At 38.6% G+C, this 27,234-nt stretch overlaps 1 protein-coding gene and 1 long non-coding RNA gene across 15 annotated transcripts in view; one reads left to right on the top strand and one right to left on the bottom strand.

The window, feature by feature from the left end:
* LOC141505655 (uncharacterized) overlaps window positions 1-11,502 on the bottom strand; it is a 28,490-nt gene extending 16,988 nt beyond the window's left edge. The window contains exons 1-4 of one of the 2 annotated variants that reach the window (XR_012473659.1): window positions 11,166-11,502; window positions 9,619-9,769; window positions 8,820-8,928; window positions 4,649-4,756 (exon numbers count right to left, since the gene is read on the bottom strand). This is a non-coding gene — a long non-coding RNA (uncharacterized LOC141505655). Of the gene's footprint in view, window positions 1-4,648; window positions 4,757-8,819; window positions 8,929-9,618; window positions 9,770-11,165 lie in introns of those variants that run through there. The other variant, XR_012473658.1, reaches the window with a different exon arrangement.
* Window positions 1-27,234, top strand: part of DAB2IP (DAB2 interacting protein) — a 325,075-nt gene that overhangs the window by 152,949 nt on the left and 144,892 nt on the right. For 8 of the 13 annotated variants that reach the window (XR_012473657.1, XM_074211661.1, XM_074211659.1 and 5 more), the window contains exon 3: window positions 11,858-11,976. Coding sequence is in view for 9 of the 13 variants with exons in the window: in XM_074211661.1 (XP_074067762.1) it covers window positions 11,858-11,976 (119 nt within the window). In the remaining 4 variants the exon portion in view is untranslated. The other 5 variants (XM_074211665.1, XM_074211663.1, XM_074211668.1 and 2 more) reach the window with 5 other exon arrangements.

Here is a 27,234-nt window from a genome sequence, read left to right as displayed (position 1 = left end):
ATCCAATCCAACCCCCTCATCTTACAAAGATAGAAAATGAAACCTAGACCAGGAAGGTCATTTCCTCAAGTCAAGTAGCAAAGTAATGGCAGAACCAGAGTTAGAACCCAGATTCTTGGAAGAAACCAGGAGTGCTAGCTTTTAGCTTTTAACAGCCCATTGTCTCTATTTCTTGGTGTAATTAATCCAAACTGGGATGATTTAAGACAAGGTTTTGTGAATTTTTTTAACCTTAAAAAATGGGGCCTTTTATTTGAAAAGGTTGAAAAGTACTGCATTGAAACTCCTTTCTTCTTGGTGAAAATTACCTTCTGAATAATTCAACTAAATTTGTAGAGTGCCTTTGACCCTGCACTTAGTCTGTCCCACTCGATTAGCAAATGAGGCTGAAACAGGTTGCTTGCTCCTTGTCCCAAAGGCTCTTAGTTTAAAGTGTCAGGTGACAGTAATGTGATCCCATTTCCTTTAGAGCTGAAGCAGACCAAACCAAGCATATTTTCCAGAGTCATTATGACTTCACAATGTTTCAAAGTGGTGGGGGGAGCCCTCAAAGAGCACTATATTGGAAGTCAGAACATTTGAATCCAAGTCCTGGTTCCTTCATTTAATGAGTGATTATGACCTTTGGCAAATGACAATCCTTGTGGATTTCAGTTTCCTCATCTGCCAAAATGAGGTTGAATTCAATAATCTATAAGTTGCTTTCCAGCCTCTAGCATTGCAGTCCACCATTCATAAATCAAGTCAGTCAATGAGCATTTACTAAGTACCTACTATGTACTACACACAAAGAATACAAAGAAAGGCAAAAATCCAAAAACAAATTTTTATAAAAGTCTACTAGCTAAGTGATCCTGGGCAAGTCACTTAATCTTGTTTGCCTCAGTTTCCAAATCTGTAAAATGAGCTGAAGAAGGAAATGGCAAATTCCTCCAGGATCATTGCCAAGAGAATTCTAAATAGGGTTACAAAGAGTCACACAAAACTGAAACGAAACCAAGGTTTTACTCTAGTTCTAGGAGTCTTTGATTTTCACTTTTCTATTCTTTGAGGATTTATGGATTCTTTCATGAGTCTACTTTGCAAACCCAGATAGCTATAGGTGAGTCTGGTGCAGTGCTAGTAGCTTATTAGTCTCTTTGGATGTATGATCAACTTAGTAGTCTGAGGTTTTCCAGCTCTATTTACTCCCATTCAATGGAGGAGAATTAATCATTCCATATAGCTACCTCCTTGTACATAGACCTTTATAGACTCTGAGAGTGTCAGGGCCCAGGACAAGCTTCTAATTGCATTATGTATCTAGAATCAGAAGATCTGGCTTTAGACCTTCTCCCTCTGCTGTTTAAGGTTGATTGAACTCTTCTCTGGGCTTCTGTTTCCTTTTCTTTAAAATAAAAGGAATTGGATTAGATAGATGACCTCTTTGATCTTACTGAGACCAAATCCCAACAGTCTGTCTACCAGATCATCAGACCAAAGTGTTTACGGATCCTGGTGAACCCAATTTTTAATAAAGCATTTTTAGAGAAGGAGTGAATCTCTTAATAGAATTTTTTGATAGACTGGTAGCAGTGGGGCAGTTCTATACTCCTTAAAAGGCAAATTTAGTTGCCTTCTTCCTTCTCTTATACATAAAGGGAGATACTAGTTGAGGATTGGGAGAAATGAGGGAGCAGCCTGCAATCTAGCCTGCTTAGGACCAGGAAGTCTTTCTTTGAAAACTGTGAAGACAAGATCTCAGGGTGTGAGAGAACCTAGCATATTCATCACTGTAAACTGCTACCCCATTTTAACAACAAAACAACAGGAATATTTTGCACACACTTGTTGGCAATACTTGTTGACAATGACTGGGTGGGGTTCTTTAAGAGTTCAAACATTAATTGTTCTATTTCATATTCAGTGAAATCTGAGGCAGATGTTGTTATAATACAATTCATTTTTTAAAAGCAAATCTGGGACCTCAATATTCTGTAAATACAATTTGAACCTTTGATGTGGTTTGGCAGTCAAAAGGACTAATTTTAGACTATATTAACATAGCCTGGTACCCGGTATCTAGCCCCCATTATTGAACTTTTCAGAGGAAAGTCCAGTCAGAAGTGAAACCTTATTTATATGTGTATATGGTTTTAGTTTGTTAAACCACATGTATTTATCTATGTAATTAATGTGTATGGGTATAGTTAGATAATAGACATTTATCAAGAGCCTACTATGTGTTAGGCATGTTTCTAGGTTCTGGGGATAAAAAGAAAGGTAAAAGACAGCTTCTGGCCTCAAAGAACTCATAGTCTAATGGGGGGGGCATATGTAAACAACTATATACAAATAGCTAAATGTAAGAAAAATTGGAAATAATCAACTGAGGGAGGAATGTACTGGGATTTGGGGGCATCTGGAAAAACTCATAGAAGGTGATATTTTTTCTGGGACTTGAAGAAAGCCAAAGAAGTCAGGAATCAGAGATCAGGAAGAGGAAGAGCACATTATAAGGGTTAGGGATGCCATTGGAAATGTTCCAAGTGTAGAAATGGAGTGTCTTAGTTGAGGAACAGCAAGAAGTCAACAGCTGAGAATTGAAACTTCCAAGGGACATCCTGTCTAATCCACAGCTAAACAGGAAACTGCTTTGCAGTATTCCCAATACGTAGTGATTCAACTTTGTCTTAAGGATCTCCAGTGACTCTCTACTAGGATAACCAATTTTAGTTTTGCTGATGACTCAAAACAGAGGAAAGAGATCTAAAGAAGCATGAGGTGTAGTTGTGTAACTTGGACCTGGGTTTTTCTACTCTTCCCAACTAATTTTTCTCATCTGTAAACTGAGGGCTATAAATGAAATGATCACAAGGTCAATTTCAGTGTGAAACATGATGAACAAGGATCTCTCTTAGCCTTTGCCCTGAGATTTTGGAATCAAATGGAGAAGATAAAAGTAGAGACCAACAGTTTCCCTCCAACCTAGCCCAATCTAGTCATTCACTCCCTACTTCTGCTAGGGTCAGTCTACCCCTTCTGTTATTACTGCAGGCCCAGTCATACATTAGTTACTGGTATTTCTACATATCTTGTTTCTGCAAAATATGCAAAATGGTCCCCATGAATGCAAAAGATGCAGGTTCTTTTCTTCTTTTTATGTCTGGTTTTGGAACACTTTTGATTAAACCTCAATTAAAAGACATCTTCAATAGCTCCTGCCTCTTGTATTTTCATTTTGCCATTAGATTTCTAAATTCATTCTTTCTTCCCTGCCCTACCCGAACATAAAAAAGAACCCACATTTTTTAAAAGTGATGGAATGAGTGTCAGGAGGTATGGGTTTGAATTCAAACTCTACTATCAACTCCATCTCTGGGCAAACCATTCAGTTTCTGTCACTGTAAAATGGAGTGGTTAATCTAGATGGTAGCAATGACAACTGGCATTTTTTATACTGGCTAAGGTTTACAAAGAACTCTGTTTACATGATGTCATTTGAGTCTTACAACAATCCTATGAAGTATGCATTTAAGTATTGTTCTCATTTTAGAGATAAAGAAACCAGAACTCAGAGAGGTAAGTCATTTATCCACAAGTGACACAGCTAGGATGTGACATAGCTGGAATTTAAACCAAACTTTCCTGACTGAGTTATCCATTGTACCATGATTCCTATCATAAGTACTTACTTATTTTAAGGCAAAGACTTCTGTGAATGAAGCAGAGTGACAGTTTCCTTACTCCTTTCTAATTGTAACCCTATGTGATCCTGAGTTCAGATATTTATAGTGGTTGTGTAATTTTTTTCTTAATTATAGTAGGACCCACACATATTTGTTGCTTATATTGTTGTGAGATTTTTTTAAAATGCATTTCTTAAAAAGAATTCTTTGAAGGCAGAGAACATTTTTGGCATTGCCAGCACCCCTAGTCTAATCCTCCTATGGCAATCAAGGACAAAGATTCCAGGAGAATTACTTGTTTTGAGCCCTGAGAGAAATGGATTTTTACCTGGCTGACTCAAGGCCATAGCTTCATCTTCTTTGCCTTTGATGGGGAGACCCTGGGTATACCCATGACAGCTAATGCCCCCTGGAGGATCTATTTCTACTCCCCCCTCAAAGTCCCTTCAGCTCATTAGCTCTGCCAAATAAGTATTCACAATCCTCAAAAGTCTCATTTCTTCCCACCAAGCTAGTAATGAGAGCTGCACTGGTTCCTTCTGGCAACAAAAATTGCAAAAACAATGGGAAATAGAGGAAAAACAATGTTTTACTGTGATCTTAACTCTTAGACCCTTCACTCTGGTGAAGGGTCTACCTATGCCCTAACACCCTCATTAGTCAGCTTTGAAACTCTCTATTATAAGAAAATCTATTATCATCTCTGATCATGATGTATCTTTTTTTCTGGCTACCATCTCTGTCACTACTCCCCTGGCACATGGTAATCAAATCTATCTTCCTTCTTAACTCTTCTTATATAGTCTTACCTGTGCTTCAGTGACCTTCTTAAATCCAACCTTTTCCAGGAATCTGACCTCTTAACTACCCAAGCTTATATTAATCACTTCTTCCATTAAATTTGTTCTAGCACATATTGTTTGAATCACTTAATTCAAAATACAATCATACTGTTGCATCATTTTGTGAACTTGATTAAATATAACTTGTTCTAGATAGCAATACCTACAGGACAGATAAAATATTTCCATTCAATTCTTCTTGGTAACTTCTCAGGCCAGTGAAGGAAGGAAGTTCAGTTTTGAGAGCTACAAACATTGAATCAGGAGATGAAATGAAATGGAATTAAATATATCTCTTAATAGTAATGATAATCACCAACATATATATATATATGTATATATATATATATATATATATATATATATACATATATATATATATATATATATAGGTTTTTGAAAGGCAAATGGGGTTAAGTAGCTTGCCCAAGGCCACACAGCTAGTTAATTATTAAGTGTCTGAGTCTGGATTTCAACTCAAGTACTACTGACTCCAGGGCCGGTTCTCTATCCACTGTGCCACCTAGCCACCTCAACAACATTTATATTATTAAAATTCTACTGTGATACCTCACTGTGGTATGGGGATGATCCTACATAGTAGTTTTTTTTAAATTTCATTTATTTTTAAATTTTATTTTATTTTTTTATATATATGTAAAAACATTTTTTTGCCATTCATTTCTTTCTTTTTTTTTTTTTGGAAATATCTCATACTTTATGTTTCTCCCTTAAGGATATGATTTCTCTTTCAGCACATTCAACTTAGATCGATGCATCCCATGGAAACAATGTAAAGACTAACAGACTACCTTCTGTGGTGGGTGGGGGGAGGGACACAAGATTAGAGGAAAAATTGTAAAATTCAAAATAAATAAATTTTATTTTTTTCAATTAACATTTATTTTCTTCCATCCCTCTTATTCTCTCAATGAAAAAACAAAAATGAAAAGTAAAACAGAATCTTTGTAACAAATAATGCATAGTCAAGCAAAACATTCTTGTATTGTCCACATCCAAAAATATATGCCTCCTTTTTATTCTTCTATCCATTCAAATGCTTCCTCATCAGTCTTCTAGAATAATGATTAGTCATTGCATTGATCAGAGTTATCAAGTTTTGTTAGATAAATTTTTCCCCAGGTTTTGCTCATTTGGTCTGAATCAATTCATGTAAGTCTTCCTAGGTTTCTTGAAACCATCCCTTTCATTGTTTCTTTTCTTTTTTTTTTTTTTTTTTGCAAGGCGATGGGGTTAAGTGGCTTGCCCAAGGCCACACAGCTAGGTAATTATTAAGTGTCTGAGGCTGGATTTGAACTTAGGTACTCCTGACTCCAGGGCCGGTGCTCTATCCACTGCGCCACCTAGCTGCCCCCTTTTCATTGTTTCTTACAGCACAATAATAGTACATTAGATTTACATACTATAATTTATTTGGTCTTTCCCAATTGAAGAAAAACTTTTTTGGGGTTTTTTTTTCTATCTATGGGTGATTTTACTGTTTCTTTGATCTCTCTGGGAGGAGGTCTAGAAATGTTATCAATGTTTCACAGTTTAGTGATTTTTTTTTGGCTATTGTTCCAAATTGATTTCCAGAATAGCTGTACTAATTCACAGTTCATTACCAATAGTTCCTTAAAATGCCTATTTTTCCCACAGCTCCTTCAGCACTATACATTTTGATCATCTTTACCCTAGATGGGTGGAAAAAGCAACCTCAGATTTCTTTAAATTGCATTTCCATAATTATTAGTTATTTGGAGCATTTTTCCATTATAGCTTTTGATATCTAGGATTTCTTCTTTTGAAAACTTCCTATTCTTATCATTTGAACAAATGTATCTATTGGAGAATAATTCTTATTCTTACAAATTTGAATCAATTCTTTCTATATCTTGGAAATTAGTCCTTTATTGGAGAAACCTTCATGTAATTTTTTCTTGCTTGTTTCCCTTCTAATTTGAACTGCATTGGTAATGTTTTTGCAAAACTCTTAAAATTGTATGTAATAAAAATTATTCATTTCATCTTCTGTGATCCTCTTTGTCTTTTGCTTGGTCATGTATTGTATACGTAGATATGAAAGGAAATTTTCTTTCCTTTTTTCCTCTGATTTTTTTATATAACCTTTAATATTTATCATGTATCCATTTAGAACTAATTTTGTTATATGTTATAAGGTGTTGATTTAAACTTGATTTCTGCTAGACTGTTTTCCAGTTTTCCCAGCAGTTTTGATGGAATATTAAATATTTGCCCCTATAGCTGAAGTCATGACCCCAGAATTTCAAAGATACTGGCAATCATTCCCACTAGACCTGAAAGACTTCAAGTTTGGTCCAATATGTTGCAGAATTTATGTATGGTGTCAATATATGGTCCTTTTTTATTAAGGAAAAAACAGCTGGAAGAATTGAGAAAGGTACCTTTTAGGAAGAGACCATTGAGATGAGTTTTGAAGGAAACTAGGAATTCTAAGAAGCCAAAGTTAAGTGAACAGTCTATGTTAAAAGCTTGCTTCAAGTCTTAATAATGTTTTTGTCCTTTCCAACTTTGACATATTCTATTTTAATGCAAGGGTTCTTACCCCTTTCCCCCAAGGGGTTCATAGAACAATTTTAGGGAAACTACACTTGGATATGAAAATACGAGTATATTATACACATTAAAATATATCAAATTATTGTATATTTTTCATTAACCTATATATTAATCAAATAAATATATTATTTTTTCACTAATCCACATGTCATATATTTAAATGTATTATTAAAATATATTAAATATTTTTATATGTATTTAGAAATATGCAGAGAGGAGGGAGTGAAACATTCATTATGGGAGAACAAATGTTTAGTAGTTTGTACAGATGAACCTTTGATTAGCATTTAACTCTTTCTTTTTTTTAGATTTTTTTTCAAGGCAATGGGTTTAAGTGGCTTGCCCAAGGCCACACAGCTAAGTAATTATTAACTGTCTGGGGTCGGATTTGAACCCAGGTACTACTGACTCCAAGGCTGGTGCTCTATTCACTATGCCACCTAGTCGCCCCTAGCACTTAACTCTTAAACATTGTATTTGATCATTGCCCTATGGAAACTTACTATTAAAGTAGAGGGTCTTAACCCACTACTCATGAACATTTTTCTCTTTTAATACTGATAACTGTATTTCAGCATGATTGGCATCCTTATAAACGTTCAATATTCTGCAAAAGCTATTGTAGGTTTTACTGGACTGCCAAAGAGGTCTTTGTCATACACAAAAAATGTTAAGAACTCCTAGTTTAACAGAAATTTTTATATCTCTTCTGTCATATGATTACTTTCCTAATTTACCTGACTTGTAAGTGCAAATTTATGTTTAGTGGATTTTCTCAAAGGGAGACCCTATGCTCAAGTACCATGTCATCAAAGTGCCTAAGCAAAGATAAGTAAGTAAATTATGATCAGGTCCCTCATTAAAATTTAACCCTTCCTGTTTTCTGGGCTCCCTATCAGGGCTTCCTTTGTATTTGGCAATACTTTGAGAGTACTGGTGTTGCATTTCCTTCAAGATTGGGGAAAAACATCTAATGCTGAAACAGATTGGAAAGATCATCCAAGTCTATTCTCATGTTTTACAGATTAGGAAAATGAAGGGCAAAGAGGGGGGAAATGACTTGCCTAAGGTCATATAGTTAAATTTCCTAGCTAGTTCTCCTGACCCAAATCCCCTGTCCTTGCTCATTGTTTCTTTACTTGATAAAAAAGAGACTTTTGGATTGCCAGAGCTGTAACACAGGCTAACTGGAGGATCTTCTATCTTGAGTTCTTACACATGGACCAAAAGAGTAGAACATGGTTCCCCAGGGCTGGGAAACCTAGGGATAGAATTTGGCTTCATTTCATTGAGCAGATTCCCAAGACAGCTATAGCTGCTCTTTTGACTTGGGCTCCCATTGGGGCAGGAGTTATATGTGCCATATTTCCAGACATGTCAGGGAACCTCCTGTCACTACTACCCCCTTTCATTTTCTGTGGCCTGCTGCCCTTTTGTCTTCTCCAGTACTCAAATTCTCTGCTGACCCTTCCCTTTCCTGAGAGAATCTAAATTGAAGGAGGTAAGAGGAAAGGAAAATGGGTTTTAGGGATATATATATATATATATGTATATATATATATACATATATATATATATATATATATGTATATATATATATATATATATATATATATATATGGTTTCCTGTAAATATGGCAAAAAGCATCTGTCTTTTCTGGGTTAGAATTAATAAATCTGATCAAAGCAATTCAAAAAAACCACTGACCTGAGAGTCAGAAGACTCAAATTCTAATTCTGACTTTCCCAGAACTGTGTGTGTGACTTTGGATACATGATAAAAGTCCCTCATCTCTTCCAGAACTTATTTTTGTAACCTGTAAAATGAAAAGTGAGATATTTGCATTTTCTCTGTGTGTGTGTGTGTGTGTGTGTGTGTGTGTGTGTGTGTGTAGTTGTTTAGTTGTATCCAACTCTTCCTCTCCCCATTTGAAGTTTTCTTGGCAAAGATAAGGAGTGGTTTGTCATTTCCTTTTCCAGCTCATGAACAGATGAGCAACCTGAGGTCAATAAGGTTAAATGACTTGCTCAGGGTCCCATAGCTAGTATGTTTCTGAAGCCAAATTTAAACTTGGGAAGATAGTCTTTCTAATGCCAGAACTTTATCCACTGAGCCACCTAGCTGCCTCCGAAACAAACAGGGATGACTTGATTTGCTCAGAATCACATAGTAAGTATCTGAATCTGGATCTGACCTCAGGTTGTCCTGACTCCCAAGTCCAGGGCTCTATCCACTGAGCCATTTAACTGCCCCACAACTGTGGTTATCCTTCCCCAAAACCTGCCAAGTCTTGTGCCTGACTGAGTTCTGTTAGTAATTCAGCAGCAAGGGCCATCACAAGGACAGTTATAGGCCTCATTTTTCTTATCATGTTACTCAGAGAAAATTTAATGTTCAGATTATGAAGAACATTAATTCTTCAGAATAAGCAAATAACCCATTGGACTGATTCCATTATCTACTTGGCTTGTGGGGAGGGGGGATAATGTATTATCCATGTACATACTGCAAGATAGCATCTAATATTTGGAGCAGGGTTGGAGTTGTCTCCTTCTTCTCTTGGCTTTTCACTATCATCTTGGTCAAATATCTCTTGATAATTGAAAATTGTGGCAGCTCAGTGTAGATCCATCAGGTTCGGGAGAACTTCTGGGAAACTGAAGGGAAATGACCCATGATTGACTGAGTAGACAACTGTCTTTGGAGTATCCTCAGCTCCAAACCTTATGTCTTTCATTTGGGCTAGGTGATCATTTAACATTTACTTAATTAAGCTGTGATAGGGGATAATACATGACTGCACAAATCCATTTCTGATTGGGTTCCCAGTTTTGTGGGGGAAATAAACACAAAGAAAACTATGAAGGAAGAATGATATAGTGGAAAGATACATGGAGTTTTGGAAGCAGAGAACCCTGGTTTGAGTCCTTACTATGTGTGATCTTGGACAAATAACTGAACAGCTCTAGCCCTAAACTTCCTCACTTATAAAAGAAAGGGATTGAACTAGATTTTTTTAAAGGTCTCTTTAGCTTAAGTCCCATGATTCTCTGATGTTACAAGGCAATTTATGAAAGTATAGTTTGATAGGTACATATTATTATGACAACTATCCAGGATAGCACTCTAGACCTAGAAATAGGAAGATTGGAGTTCATATCTAGCCTCAAACACTTACTAGCTGTGTGACCCTGGGCAAATCACTTAACCCCATTTGCCTCAGTTTCCTCATTATAATTGTAGTTGGTTCCTGATTTCTGTGAGGGTAAAAATTAGTTATGTAAAGAGAATATAAAGTGCTTTGCTAATCTTTAAATGCTATATGTGTGGTAGTTGTATCTTCAGGGAAAGGAGAGAACACTTCCATAGTTGGGGAGAGGACATAGAATGATCAATGAGGACTTCCTATAGGAATTGGCATTTGACCTGTTCTTTCCTTCAAAGGGGAATCTTCCAAGAATTAAAGTTAGATGGAGGGGAAAAGGGTCCCACTTTCAGACTTAGCTGACAGATCCCACAGTTACCATTTAATTTCTTAGCTATGAATGTCATAGATAATTGCTAGACTTTGAGTCAAGAAGACCTAAGTTCAAATCTTGCCTCAGACACTTATTAGCTATATGATCTTGGGCAAATCATTTAATCTTTCTGTATCTCTATTTCCATATCTGTAAAATGGAGATAATAATAGGTTGTTGAGAGGAGAAAATGGAATAATTATAGCTGGGCTGAAGCAGAGAGTGAAAGTGGAAGTAGTCTTTCCCTGGCCATACTTTGTCATTCTGACAAATGGATACAGTAAGACTGCTGTCTTTCCCACAATTTTTGTCTTTTCAAATTTCATAAACCTTTTGGAATCATTGTGGAATGAAGAGACCTTATTTAAGAACATAAAATGTTAGTCCAACCCCCCTCATTTGACAGATAAAGCTGAGACCCTGTGGGACATAATGACTTGTCCAAGGTCATACAATGAATTAGTGGCAAAATTAGAATTAACCCCTTGATTTGTCTACATAACCATGATTTTAACCATTAAGAGCTTCCACCTACCCTATAGAGTCTCCATCTAAATACCGGGAAAATCTATTAGTTCTTGAGGGATAGAAGGAAAAGCACTTCTGAGTTTTGATTAGGCAGGGAGCCTGTAGACCAATGAGCCATCTTGAATGACCATGACCTCATTTCAGTAAGATTTGATGAAAAGGTTCAGGAGTAAGGAATGGAGGGGGGGCTTCAGTGGGCTCCTCTATACTATAGATTCTTGTGGCCTTTCTCCCCCCCTCATAAACACACAGACAGACAGACAGACACACACACACACACACACACACACACACACACACAGACACTAGTTGGGGATGCAGAGGCTAGGGGGTACTGGACTCCCCTTGCCCCACCCAGAGACCACCCCCTCCCCTCCCCTCCTAGTTGCAATCTGCTATTCAGGCTGGTGGTTGCTATGGCAACAGAGGCTTAGGGGAGTCTCCCGTCTACGTAGCCGGCTGGCCGTCGGCTGGAGCAGATGTGGGCTGGATCCAGCCCTCCGAGGGAGCTGGAGCCGGGAGCTGGAGCTATAGCCGGAGCAAGCCTTGCTGACAGCAATGCGCATTGGCCCAGGCTGGGTGGGAGCCAGGGAACCTGGGATCCTGGAGTGCCCTCCCTCCGGGCCCCCTCCCCCCGGGCTGCCCTTCTTGTTCGGGAGGACTGGGGGCTAACCTGCTCTCCTCATCTCCTGCCCGCAGGGCTTCCTCAGCCGCCGGCTCAAAGGCTCCATCAAACGGACAAAGAGCCAGCCCAGGCTCGATCGCAACAACAGCTTCCGCCACATCCTCCCTGGGTTCCGGAGCACGGACAATGAGAGGTAGGTAAGCCCAGCTTGTGGCCAGGGGGCGGTGTCTGGGGGGGGAGGAGGGGGTGAAGGGGAGCACTATCTGTGGGGGGGGTAGGCGATCGGATGGGCACTGACCCCTACCTCCAGCCCTGGGACTGATGCTGTGGGGGGAATGGAGGGAGGTCGTGGAGAAGGAAGGTTTTTGGTTTGCTTTTAGAGAAGATAGGTATAGAGGGTCTAAGTAAAGGGACCCAAGCAGCCAGGGTATATTTGGCCCCACCTTCTTTGTTCCTTCTCTTCAGTCTACCTTTCTGGGGTCACAACCCATTTAGGAAGAAGCATCTGTAGTTTCCACTGACCTCCTGCCCATACTTGGTCCAGCACTGTCACCAGTGGTACCTGTGTTGGGGGATACTAGTCAGGAAGGAGGACTTTGACCAAGGCTTGGGGAGAAGTGGCTAGTATTGGAAGACTGGACTAATAATAGGGGAGACTTGGTTAGGAGGGTACAAAAATCCTTCCGGTCTCCCTTCTCAGTCCTGCTTCTTATTTTCCTTGGGTCATGGATTATTTGGGGTGGGGGCATAAGCTCTACTGTCTGTCTGTCCTGTCCTCTCTCTGCCTTACAAGTCTGACCACTGAATGGGATTGGGGAAGGGGAAAAACTGGGGACCATTGGGCCCCATAGTGTTGGGATTTGGAGCTTTGATTTGCAGTTCTAGGACACAGAGAAAGCTCAGTGAATGGAGTGGGAAACACCCCCCTCCCTTTTTGTTTTCCTTTCTTGTTCTTTTCTGGCACTGATCCCCCTCCCCACCCAGGGGTTGTGAGAAATCTTGTGCTGACCTTTTGCTACCCCACACTCCGGCCCTTCTCTATTGCCCATAATGTCTGATAGGTGTGAGGGCAGAGATTAGACTGAGAGAATGTTTTTAGGGTTTGATTCAGTTGGAACATGGTACAGAGATGAGGGGGGAAGGGGCAAGTGATGTAGATGAGAACCTGAAAGATAGGGTGATGGAAGAGAACAAAGGTTAAAAGAAATTAGGCCCTTTGTTTTACTTATTTTGTTCTTTGAAGATCCAGATTGATAAATATTGGCTGATCTGGAAATGTTCAGCTTTTGTGATTGAAAAGACCTGTATGACTTTTTTAAAAAACGTGGTTTATGTGTTTGGGGGTATGGGTGTGGAGAGGTGTTGCTTCTCTGGCTTCCTATCATTGAGATCTCTGGCTATTTAGGGCCTTAAAGGCTGAAGTTATTAGGTTCAGACTGAAAGTGCATACATATACACAATGAGTAGTAGAGTTTTGTGGGGAGGGAGGAAAGAGGTTGGGCTTTAGCTAAAGGAGAAACCTTCACCTTCCCTTAACCTCAGTGGATAGAGAGGACGTGGGTTGGAATATTGAGGGCAAGGGCACTGGTAGATACAGAAGAATTGTTTCATCAAGGAGAAGCATTCTCTTAGGAATATCTAGAGTCAGTATTCTAATATTCACTCTGTTTTTTTGTGTTTCCTTGGATCTTGGGCAGGGGCTTCTTTTTGCTTTATTGGGTGGTATTGAATGCTTCTTAGTACCATACTCCCAGTATATATACTAGTAATCAATCTTTCAGAAGTACATTTGATGTCTAACCTAACGGGGTTTCTTATATAAGTCCCTGAGGAAAACTTGGAGAATTAGTGACATAAAATGATGAAGTGGCTCCCCTTCTGGAATGTGGGGGGGGGGAGAAGAGGAAGTATAAGGGAGAAAAGTGTATGTTCTTGGAGTCATATCTGCTCCAAGTAGGGTACTGAGTTGCCAGGGAGCAGAGAAGCCAGATCAAGGTTTGTGGCAAGTCCTCTTTACTTCTGAGTTTATCTGAATTGAGCTGGTCATTTTTTCTCCTTATGATGGGAGGCAGTTGGAAGAATTGCCTAAACTAGAACCTTATCTCAGTTGGCAGTACCTCTATAGACTTAGTCAAGAAAGCTGGTCCCTTCCCCCTCCTTCCTCATCTCTCTACAGATGATCTGAGCAGAGCTGGGGATGTGTGGAGGTTGGGGGTTGGGGGGAAGAGGACCGGGTGGCTGATATGCTAGGCTTAGGAGGGAAAGAAAGCTGAAGGTGGCAATGGGAGTTTCAGAGCAGATCTTTCTAAGCAAAGACATGCCTTCTTATGCCCTTTGGTTGACCCAGTGGGCACTGCCTCCCTCAGGTCCTTTTTTCTATGACAGATCCTATCCCCTTATTGCTCAAGCTCTGTGGAAGAGCTCATGTCAGCTCCTAGTTAGAGCTTAAAGAACAGAGCATTTTGCCTTCTGTAGGCTTTCAGCCAAACTGGTCCTCCTTCCCTCTTGCTTCCCTTCCTAAAACCCTGCTTCCTTGCCTTAGACTCCAGACACAGAAACAAGAAGCACATAGAAAGAGCGAGTCAGATTTCTCACTCCTCCAGCCAATCCCCCACAGCAGCCAAGGCGTGTAAGTTCCATATTATAGACCAGCTTTCTCTAGAGATTAAATGGGCATTTAAGCGACCTAAGAGCTTTCTCGGGCTGCATCCAATTTTCCTGGGATTCTGCCTTCCCTTGAGGAGTCTCACCAACCCATTCAGCCTCTCTGTCTCTCTCTCTCTCTCTCAACCTGGAAGCTGCTGTCTCCAAATATATTTCCATTTATTCCAAATCCGAAGCCAAGCCCTCTAACCTGAGGACCCTTCAAGGAAGACCTGCCAGAGAGCCCTATATTTTGGGCTAGAGAGACCAGGTATTTTTAGGCACTTACTGTCTTTGTTATAGCCTGGCAACAACTGCTCTGCCTCCCTGACCAAGTATCATGCCCATTTCCACGTTTACCTTTGCTCACCAGCATGCTTGGAGCATCAGGAGCCTCTGCACCTGCATGCAAGTGTTCATGTACATACTCTGGCTGTAAGGCCTTGTTTGACTCTGGGTCTGTCATATGGCATATTGAAGGAGTGGAGCAGCACAGATGGAGGCCCAGCCTTGGTATGTGAATCCACATTTGTGAGTTTGCTGTGTGTATATAATGTTTACCTCCTGACAATAGGAATCAGGCAGCCCCTAAAAATGGACAGATACCCCAGCTGCCAGCTGTGGCTTGTATGTGGACAGGATCATAGACAGAGGCAAGTGAAGATGATCTCTCTCAGTCACTTCCTACCCAGGGTTCTTGAGTAGCAAGGAGGGTAAGAAGGAAGACAGAATCTACAAGGCCAGCTATGGACCTGTTTCCTGAAATGATATTAAACGTTAGCACTGTTAGCAGGATGTCAGATTGGCAGTGGTGCAGCATCGGATTATTAATTTTATATCAACAAAATCTGGTTTTGTGGCATTCTCTGGCACATAAGAAGAAAGCTCAAATTTCCCAAGAACAGTGAAAAAAAGGCTCTGAATAAAAATTATAGAACTAATATTAAACCTAAAAGCTTGGAATGTCAGAGTTGAAAGGTATATTAGAAATCATCTAGTCCAGGGATTCTTAACCTTTTTGGGGGGTAACAGACCTGTTAAGTAATGAAGCAAAGCCTATGGATTCTTTCCTCAAAATCATATAGTTAGTAAATAGGATTATTAAAGGAGTCAGAGATTAGTGAAAATAAAGACATCATTTTTTTTCACATTCAAATTTACAGAGCTCCTAAAATCTATCAGTGGATCCCTTTGGGTTCTATATACTTCTGATGTCAGGTGATTTGTTTAAATGTCATATAACTGGCTACTTGCAGGGGCAGGTTGAGACTCTAGGTCTTTTGACTTCCAGTTCACTGTCCTTTTCATGACACTATAAGTCACTTCCTCTCTTTGAGTCTTGGGTTACTCAAAATAGGGGAGCAGATGATCCAGATAATATCTTTTTTTTTTTCAAGGCAATGGGGTTAAGTGGCTTGCCCAAGGCTACATGGCTAGGTAATTATCAAGTCTCTGAAGTTGGATTTGAACCCAGGTACTCCTGACTCCAAGGTTGGTGCTCTATTCACTGCACCACCTAGCTGCCTCTGATACAGATGATATCTAAGATAGCTTCTTGATCTGAATTTTATGATTTTAGGACTAAAGACTCCTAACCAAGGAAGGTATGTTGGAGCCCAGATCTGAAACAGAGAAGTTACTATTTCTGTCCTTCTGAACTTACCCCATCTTGTGGAAAGAAAGAGGCAAAGGGGTTTGTAGTCAGAGAGTTGGGAGTGGTGGCCAGTCATGGGGAAGAGATTAATCCACAAATTTTAGTGACATAGAAGGCTTTCAGGGATCTGTCTTGTGCACAGTCATCCCTCAACTCAGCCAGTCCAAATAAATGTGATAAAATGAGAAGATGGCTGTCATTTGAGAGAACTGGACAAATCATTCAAGAAAGGTAGGGGGAGAATCTTAAGGGACCTTAAGCTGTCAAATGTCTTGTTCCATTCCTGAAGCTAAATCTGAGTGGGCACTGGACATTTCTACCTTACATTTGGAACCAAGGTCTGTGAATGAGATCAAACTTTAAAGGTGAAATATAACCTCCTCAGTGGACTAAGGATGGGAGGAAGAAAATGTTGGTCATTTGAGTCCTGGCTTTGGGAGCATTTGCCTTATTTCTTAGAATTGTCCAAGACATCGTTACAATCCACTGTCATTCATGAAACCAATTCATTTACAGTAACAGGACAGTGGGGGAGAGAGAGGAAAGAAAGAAGAAAGGAATCCGTTTCCATGGATCCTCTGCTATATGCTCTTTGCTCAACATTTGCTCTCATTTGATCCCCACAACAACCTTGCAGGTTAGGTGCTGTTTACAGTTGAGCAAGTTGAGGCAAACAAGTTAAATGACTTACCCAGGAGCACACAAGCTAGCAATTATCTGAGGCTGGATTTGTACTCAGGTCTTTCTAATTCCAGATGTATCATTCTATCAATTGTTCCACTGAACTATCTGTAGCAGTGGAGGAGAAAGAGCCTGGGACTTTACTGAATCACTTACTTTGAAAGAGCCTTCGAGATCACTTAGTAAGACCCATACCACAACAATAATTCCTTCAACTGCATACCTGTCAGGTGGCTATATAGACTGTTAGGAGAAATAAATCTGCTAATTCCTCTCCCATTTTTGAATTTTTCTAGTATTACAAGCTGTATGTGTCTCTTTATATCTATTATGCATAACTCCTCATTCTGTCCTTTGTAAGCAAACAGAACAAATGTTATGTTTTGTTATGTTTTTTGCAAGGTGATGGGGTTAAGTGACCTGTCCAAGGTCACACAGCTAGGTAATTTTTTAAGTATCTGAGGTCACATTTGAATTCAGGTCCTCCTGACTCCAGGACCAGTGCTCTATCCACTGTGCCACCTAGCCGCCCCCAGATGTTATTTTTTAAACACATAGACACTTCAGTATTTAAACTTTTGAAGAAATCATCAGAGAACTGGGCTGGGAGTCAAAAAGACCTGAGTTCGAATCCAGTCTGAGATACCAGTTGTTTGACCTTGGACAAGTCACTTAACCCTATTTGCCTCAGTTACTCACCTGTAAAATGAGCCCCTGAGGGAAATGACAAATCCCTCTGCCAAGAAAACCTCAAATGAGGTCACAACAAATTGGATACAACTAATTGACTAAACAGCAATAACAACAAGTCATATTCCCACCACCCCACACCCTGAGACATTTCTTTTCCAGATTGTACATCTCCAGATCCTTCAAGATTCCTGAGACCTTCTACTAATATCCTAGTCTCTTTCTCCCTAATGCTCTCTAGGGTTTTTTTTTTGTTTGTTTGCTTGTTTGCTTGGTTTCTTTTTGTTTTTGCAAGGCAATGGGGTTAAGTGACTTACCCAAGGCCACACAGCTAGGTAATTATTAAGTGTCTGAGGCTGGATTTGAACTCAGGTCCTCCTGACACTAGGGCCAGCACTCTATCCACTGCACCACCTAGCCTCCCTCTAGTTTTCTTCATACAATGAGGCACCAAGAAATGAACACAGTGCTCCCAGTTTGCTCATATTCAGAGTGCAGTGAGATCATCACCTCCTAAATCCCTAGTCGTGCCTCAAAGTAGCTTGAGATCTCACTAGCTTTTTTGGTTGTCATAACACATTGTTAGCTAACAGTTGCTAAAACAATGATGTCAAGCTCAAATGGAAATGAAGGCCTCTAAAACTACATTAGGCTTCTTGGGGGCTGCATATTGACTTAGATAACCACATATTAATGTTATCCATGATAACATTGTAGCTATATTTATTTTGTTAATATTTACCAGTTACATTTTAATCTTGTTCTGGTGTAGTGTTGTGGATTGGCATGTGTGACATTTCTGCTCTAAAACACTTGAATTAAGTCAGAAGCCGTAAGTTGGAGTGCCATGTGCTGACATTTACTAGCTGTGGCCTCATACCTGCCACGTGAGATTTTTGAGGCTTGGTTTCTTCCTCTGTCTAGGAAATGGTGTCAAGAAACTGTTGTGAGGAAGTTGCCTTTTTACATCATTGAAATAAACACTAGAAATGTGCCTTGGCATTATAATTATTGTTGTTGGGCTGGACATGGCTTTCAATTTCACCTTCACTGATTAGCTATATGACATTGGGCAGATCACTCCTTTCCTGCCCTCAGTTTTCTCATCTGCAAAATGAGAAGACCCTCATTGTAGCTGTGGAACCCTTTACTGTGCACAAAATTTGGACAAAAAATTTGAAATAAGATCTTAACATGATTTAAAAAAAAATCTTATTAGTAATAGTGTGAAATAACTTGACTGATTTTTAAAACAATCTTATAAGATCAAGTTTATTTTGAACACTGAAGCAATATAAGGTAGGGAGAAGAAAACTGAATATTGTTCAGGAAAGCTGAGTTCAAAATCTTGACTTGTCACTTACTACTGTGTGGACTCAGACAAGGCCTTTCTTTCTCTAGCCCTCAGTTTCTTCTCCTTTAAAATGAGAAGGAGTTGGACAATATGATCTCTAAGGTCCCCTCCAACTGTACTTATTCATAAAAAGATGAAACTATCAGACATCATTGAATGTAGTTAATGATATAATGTAGTATAAAGCAAAAAAGAAATGAACATCTTATTAAAGATTTCTACTAGTTTCTCCTAGTTCTCCACAACTTTTGAGGACTGAAAAAATCAAAGATAGAAAAACAGAATTTTAGAATTGAAAGAAACCTTGGAATATAGAGAATTAGAACATAGAATATTAGAAGTAGAAGGGACCTTAGAACAGAAAGTTCAAGAGCGAGAAAGAACTCTAGAGTTTATATAGTTACAATCTTTTCATTTTACAAATGAGAAAACCAAGGTTGAGGAAGGGGATATTCCAGGTCATACAGCTAGTTAGTACCTGACCTCTTTGTAACTCTTCCCTTCAAAGTTATCATGACATATTTATCCATGATGTGGTTCTCTCTTGAAGCATTAATGTCAGTGGGATTTTAAACTAAGAGCCAGGGGAATGATCATGCAATTTAGACATGGTTGACTGAAAGTTCCCTGGCATTCATGGCTCAGAGCCACGTCTTTTGCCATCCTTAGATGGCCTATGTTTCCATTTGCCAATGGAAAGACACCTTCATGGGGAACCCTACCATCAGACCCTTACCTGTTACTTCAAACATACTTCTCAACAAGCAAGGATGGAATACATAGTACAACATTCTAGAATGAGAGGAAAGGAGAACCAAGAAGCTCAAGGTTCTAGAAGAGGTAGGAAAAGGAACTCAGTCTTCTAGAAGAGAGGGAAAAGACTAAGGTCTCTGCTGGCAGAAGCTACTATCATTCTTTCAGACAGCATTCAGAACATAATGACTGGTAAACCTGAAGCAAAGGTAAGGAACAGATCTACCTAAGGTTTATTGCTTCCTTCCTCATACTGGCACATTTATCATCTTTTATGGGGTGGTAAGAAATCAAGAAATTGCTTACACCTCTGCCAGGAGTTTCCTCCTTCTTGTTTTTGGAAGTTCCTATATAGGAATTTTCCATATAACGTCCCAGTTCAGCTTTTTCCTGGCACTAAGAAGCCCCAAACATATGGATGTTTATTAAACAAGCCTCTGCCTTGGAAAAAATACAACCATGAATTAATTACTAGCAAGAAAGTCTCTTCATTCCTCCCTCCATTTTCTATTCCCCCTCCCCCTCAATTGGAACCAAATTCAGCCTTTGAAGATTTAATAATAACAAAATTTCTATTATGTTTGTTTGCTTTTCCCAGGATTTCCCTCACACATTTGCTCATGTAGTCCTCACAACAATCCTGTAAGGTCACTGGAGAAGGTATTTTTATTCCTATTTTACAGATGGGGAAGCTTCAGCACTGAGGGAGGGATTCCCTTCAGGTTTTACAAGTTAAATGGTAGAATCAGGATTGGATGCCCAGACTGAGGAGTGAGGAGGAAGTTAGATGCAGGGGATTGTGGGGGAAGGTGATGTAGGTAATGCTGGGAGCTTCTGACATATTTGACTCTCAAGATTTGTCTAAGTTGTCTGGTTAAGATTTACTCAAAACTTTCAAGGCTTCTGGGAGGAAGTAGTATTAGGCATAACATCTCTCAATGATAGGAAGGGGACAAGGTAGCCAGAAAATGATCACTGGAAATTTATAAGAACAATTTATTTTCTGCTTTTTTATTTTTATCTCTTTCCATTTATATCTGTGGTTCCCTTATGTATCTTCTAGACATCTGAGCTGGGCAGTATTTTTAGTAATCATGGAAATTAGCCAGTCTGCTGAGAATATGGTCAGCTTAAGATGGGATTCCAATTCCAAAGGAAGTCTGAATGTGTGTGTGTGTGTGTGATTTCTTACATTAATATACAAACATGTAATACAAGATGAATCATACAAAATATACAAAGGGAGTATTGAAGACTGAGAAGTCACTTAGGTATCTACTTCCTTGATGATGTAAAGGTGAGCAATAACATTAACATAGTCTTATCAAAATATAATCATGAAGAATAAGATGAAAGAAAGACAAATTAGTAATCTGTACAGAGTACTGACTTTGGAGTCAGAAGACATGGATTTGAATCTTAGTTTTCCTATTTATTGCCCATGTGACTTTGAATAAGTCATTTCTTCTCTCTGTTCTCTTCTCAATTTCCTTATCTTTTCTCATCCAACTGTGAGAGGGTTGGATTAAATAATTTCTAAGTTCTCTTCTACCTCTAATGATATATGGACGGCTCTTATTTCTTGAAAATTTGACAGTTTTCAAAGTCCTTTCCTCACTATGACACTCTAAATTGGTGATAAATAATATTGTATTCATTTTATAAAGAGAAAACTGAAGTCCTAAGAGGTGAAGTATTTCATTAAAAGGTTGCATACAACAAATAGAAGTGGGGAAAATCAGGATTTAGATTCTCTTTTTGCCACACTCTAGCTGCCTAGGCTAATTTTATCTGAAAAAGCAATTGGAGTCATGCTAATGTAGCTGTAGCTAATGGCTACCAAAAGTTACCATCTCTGAATTAGTTGGAGGAATCTGAATGGTATTTCCTAGGAATAAGGAGAGGAACCTGGGAATTGTCTTGAGGTGCTGGGAGACACTGAGGACTATAAAGTCAAGCTAGGCCTAAATACTATTTAAAGAGAGCAGACTAGAAATCTTTTGCTGGACTCTAAAGCTGTTTAAGACAGAGTAGTTAGTATACTGTGAAAGGAATCCTGAACTTGAAAACCAATTAACCTGGGTTCATATTCAAATATTATGACTTGTATGGCCTTTGAACATATCACATAATCTCTTCAAGGCCCAGTTTTCTCATCTGTAAATGGAGATAGCGAGACCTGTACTGTATTTGCTTTGGAAATTTAGCATTGATAACATATGAGGTACTATTATTGTTATAATACTGAAGTGCCCAAATCTGAGTAGCTTTGAGTGGCAAGCCAGTGAGGGTTTAACATAGGGAGGAAGGAAACCTGGCATTATTGGACAAGGATGAAGGGTTTCCAACATTTTAAAAGAGGGACAAAGGAAACTTGAGTGGGACTTTCTGAGATTCATTTTCCTAGGTACTCAACGGTCTCTTATCCTTTCTCTCTGGCATGCACTCAATGATAATGTCTTCCTAAGATTAAAGGACAATCTTAGGACTGCTGCTCTCCAAAAGGACATGCATTTATTTCCAGGCAACATTGTCTGAGAATATGCAAATCACCTCTTTAATGGAATTCCTTTGCAAAATATTACTTGAACCAGAAAGTTAATTACCAGTCTCTAATTAATGGCTAGTTTAGAAGGCCACAGAGGAAAGTGAGAAGAGATTAGGGAGAGCCTAAAAAGGGAAAGAAGGAAAATGAAGCTTGCTCTTTGCTAGTGGATTATTTTTGAACTTTGCCCATTCCCACAATACTGTTTCAGTTGGGAGACTCAGAGACTCTCTGGGCTGTAAAAGAATCTCAAAAAGCATCTAATTCAATCCCTACGTGATCATGAATCCCCTCTGCAAGATACCTGATAAAATGAACATCTAATCAATGCTTGAGTGCCTCAACTGACAGGGAATTTACTCTCAACTCAAGGGACATATTGAACTCTAACTCATAGAAAGTTTTTTTTTTTTGCATCAAGCTTAAATCTACTTATTTGTAATGTCCACCCTTTGTTCTTTGTTCTTCCCTCTGAGGCTGAGGGAAGCAATCTAATTGCTCTTCCACATGACAGCTTTTCAAATACTTGGAGCCAGCTGTCTCATTCCCTCTAAGTTTCCTCTTATCCAAGCTAAACATTTCCTTTTGCTCCAACCCATCCATCTATGGTGTAAATTCAAGGACCTTCACCATTCTGATTGCCCTACTCTGGACTTCTCTAGTTTATCAGTATTCTTCCTAAACTGTGGTACCCAGAATTGAATATTATATTCCACATGCAGGGCAGAACATAGCAGGACTATCACCTATATAAAATAGAAAGATTATAATTGTTCTTTTCAGTTCAGATATCATTCTAGTTCAAAATTTCCTTCCTGTCCCTACTCTAGGTGACAGCTTCTGGATTCATCCTTGTCACAGCCATAGCACTGTGGTGAAATTTGGAAAGACTGCCCTAGTTAGAGCTAAAAGAAATCCTAGAGACTGTAGAACTTTGTTCCTTTATTTTCTTCTCATTTTATTTTATTTTATTTTATTTTATTTTATTATTTTATTTTATTTTATGTTTTTCAAGGCAATGGGGTTAAGTGGCTTGCTCAAGGCCACACAGCTAGGTAATTATTAAGTGTCTGAGGCTGGATTTTGAACTCAGGTACTCCTGACTCCAGGGCCGGTTCTCTATCCACTGTGCCACCTAGCCTCCCCCTATTTTCTTCTCATTTTGAAAGTTTGATTGGTGCCTTTTGTTTTACTATCATATTCATTTTTAAATGTTCCCCTCCCCTTTCCACTGTCCTTAGTGAGTCTTCCCTTATAAGAAAGAAATTTTTAAAAAAGGGGGAAAAATTTCAGAAATACCAATGACATTTGATGGTGTATGCAACTTATTTATCACTATATAATAAGTGATATTCCAGAGTTTTCTTTTTTTCTTGTTCATGATTTATTTTATATTATTACAATGATTTTGTTATAAGAGTAAACATAACACCCCCCCCAAGAACATGAGAAACCTCAAGAATAGTGAGAGAGAAAAAAAAACGTACTTCAGACTGTGTTCAGATTCTAATGGCTCTATCTCTGGAGTGAGTTGCTTTATCATAAGTCTACTAGAGAAGTTGCTTCTATCTCCTATTCCCCTATTCCCTCTTATCCCATTCCTTTCTTCTTTTTTCCCTAGGGTAAGATAGATTTCTGTACCCTAATTGTGTATGTTATTTCCTCTCTGAACTATTTCTGATGAGAATGAAGGCTCACTCATTCCCCCTTGCCTTCCCCTGTTCCACTCCATTGAAAAAGCTTTTTCTTGACTCTTATGTGAAATTTCTTAGCTGCTTCTTCATCTCCTTTCCCTTCCTCCCAGTACTTTTCTTTATCACCCATTGACTCCATCTTTTTACTATATGATACCATTATATTCCACTCCTTCCTGTGCCCTGTCTATATATACTCCTTCTAAAAGCTTTTATAAATGAGAAAGTTCATATGAGTTATCAATATCTTCTTCCCATGCAAGAATACAAACAGTTCAATATCATTAAGTTCCTCATAGGTAGTCCTTCTCATCTACCCCCTCTATGATTCACCAGAGTCCTATACTTGAAGATCAAACTTTCTGTTCATCTCTGGTTGTTTCAATTGGAAAGTTTGAAAGTCCCCTGTTTCATTGAAAGCCCATCTTTTCCCCTGAAAGAGGATGTTCAGTTTTGCTGGGTAGTTGATTCTTGGTTGTAAACCAAGATATTTTGCCTTCCAGAGTATCATGTTCCAATCCCTACAAGCCCTTAATGTAGATGTAGCCAGATGCTATGTAATCCTGACTATGGAACCTTGGTAGTCGAATTGTTTGATGCTGGCATATTTTAGAATTTTCTCTTTGATTTGGGAGTTTGGGTTTTTGGCTATAATGTTCCTGGAATTTTTTTGTTTGGGATCTCTTTCAGGAGGTGATTGGTGAATTCCCTCAATTTCTATTTTACCCTCTGCTTCTAGAATCTCAGGGCAATTGTGCTGTATTATTTCTTGAAAAATGAAATCTAGGCTCTTTTCCTGATTGTGACTTTCAGGTAGCCCAATAATTTTAGAATTATTTCTTCTGGTTCTGTTTTTGAGGTCAGCTGTTTTTCCAATGAGATATTTCACATTTTCTTCTAATTTTTGGCTTTTTTTGGAAGAGTTTTATTTCTTCCTGATTTCTTGCAAAGTCATCAGCTTCCTTTAGGTCCATTCTGCATTTGAAGGAGTTATTTTCTTCAGAGAGCTTTTTTATCTCCTTTTCCAGTTGACCAGTTCAGTTTTTTAAGGCATTCTTCTCCTCATTTGCCTTTTGTTTTGCTTTTTCCATTTGACCTAAACTGGTTTTTAACGTATTATTTTCTTCTGTATTTTTTTTTCTATTTCTTTCATCAAGCTGTTGGTTTTGTTTTCATGATTTTTCTGCATCACTCTTATTTTTCCTCTCAATTTTTCCTCACCTCCTTTAATTGCTTTTCAAAGTCTTTTTTTGAGCTCATTCATATTCTGAGTTCATTTTTCTATTTCTCTTGGAGATTTTAGAGATGGAAATTTTGATTTTGTCATCATCTGAGTATGTATTTTGATCTTCCATGGGACTAAAGTAATTCTCTATGGTCAGATTCTTCTTTTTCTGTTGTTTACTCATTTCCCCAGCCTAAGACTAATTTACAGCACTTCCAAGGCTTTGGGATTTTTTGAGGGGGGACACCCCACTGAGATATTTATTCCTCCAAAGTGTTATGCTCTTTTGGGGGTGCTTTGATATGTAGATGACTACAGCACTACCCTCTGCCCTAGAGCTGTTAGGAGGAGCCCTGCTGGGCTATCTTAGTTTGGAAGCTCAAACTACAACCTGGATCTGCCCCCAGGGAGAGCAGAGATATTTCTGCCTTCTCCCCTGACCCCCTTACATCTGTGGGCTGTGCCCTGGAGGTGCAGACTGGTTTCTCTTGATTCTCACTGAAAGTTCTGAGGTTGATGCTCTTTATTCCACACTCATTCTGGTCTAGACGAATTCTCTCCCCACCCTTTCAGGCTGTTCCTGGGCAAAGGCTTTTTCTAACTCCTGGTCTTGGTGAAACACACCTTTCCCATGGAACTTCTAAGTTATCTTGGACTGGGAAAATGTATCACTCAGTCTTTCTGTGGGTTCTGCCCCTCTAAATTTTGGCTATAGTCCTAATTTGATGGCTTTTGGAGTTCCCTGGGGAAGGAGTTCCTAGGAAATGCTGCCTTCATGCTTTCATCTTTGCTCTGCCCCCTTTCCAGCTTTTTTTTTGAAGATCTTCAGTGAGGGGGATCCCATTACCTTTCTGTATCTGGTCATTTATTTGTTGCTCTGAATTCTTCATATTCCTCTATTCATAAAGCACAATAATAATCCATCACATCCTTGTATCCCATTCAAAGGGAATCTTCTTGACTACCCCAAAAAGAGTTCCTGAGCATATTTATTGATTTATTGTATTTATAATATCATATATTTATTATACCTTGTGTATTTCATATTCAGAAAGAAATACTGATGGAAGTTTTCTTTCTGAATCTGAAATCTATGAAGTATAATTCTAGCAGTGCTATCTCTAAGTCAAAAACATTAGGCATTTTAATTTTTCCTCCTTCTGTTTACTTCTAAATAGTTTTCTGGAAGGTTGGATTAATTCACAGTTCTGATGAGAGTGCAAAAAAATGCTAAGAATATATCAGAAATAAGTTCAAAAAGTAACATACACAGGCAAGACAGCTTTGAAAGTAATATGTTAAATTCATTAAATACTTTTTTAATGCAAGTTGTACATTCATGGTTTCATATATTATCCATATATGTTCTATATGTTCCTTATATATTTTGTTATAAAATTGTTCTTGTTTATGCTGGAAAAATTCAGAATTTTTTTTGTGTTTTTTTTTTGCAAGGCAAATGGGGTTAAGTGGCTTGCCCAAGGCCACACAGCTAGGTAATTATTAAGTGTCTGAGACTGGATTTGAACCCAGGTACTCCTGACTCCAAGGGCGGTGCTTTATCCACTGTGCCACCTAGCTGCCCCAAACTCAGAATTTTTAAAAAATAATTTTTAAACAGAAAAAAATCAGTGCATCTGTTCTTCCTTAGCTCATCCGATGGAAACTGTTCCTGATTTTTATTATCTTTGCTAATTTGCTCACTTGTGAAGTAAGACCTAAAAGTTGTTTTAATTTGTTTTTTTTTCTTTGAAGAAAGTTTTAGAAAATGGTCAATTCATATTGTGATATTTCAGAATTCTTTTGAAAATTGTTCATATTCTTTGACCACTTAATTTTTGGAGAATGACTCTTGGTTTTAAATATTTCTATTGAATGCCTAGAAGATATATCTTGGACAACAGATCCTTAAAAGAGATATGCTAAACAAAATTGTTTTTCTTCTAGCTCCCAAGCTACAGTTTTCTCCCTTTATCCTAGCTGTATTGATTTTGTTACTGAAAAAGTTTTTCATTTTTTTGTGGCCTAGATTGTTTTTTTAATCATTTATGATATCTTATATCCTATATTCCCCCTGCCATAGTTGTGAAAGATACTTCCTTCTAGTTCCTCTAACTCTATCATGTTTTGCTCTTTTATATGTAATTTGAATGGTCATTTTGAATTAAGGATGTAATTTCCTGGACTAAAGCTACTTTGGGTTTTTTTTGTG

Source organism: Macrotis lagotis, chromosome 1, assembly GCF_037893015.1.
Source record: "Macrotis lagotis isolate mMagLag1 chromosome 1, bilby.v1.9.chrom.fasta, whole genome shotgun sequence".
Lineage (NCBI taxonomy): Eukaryota > Metazoa > Chordata > Mammalia > Peramelemorphia > Peramelidae > Macrotis > Macrotis lagotis.
Note: the sequence above shows the minus strand (reverse complement) of the source record. Positions and strands in the feature narration are given on the sequence as shown.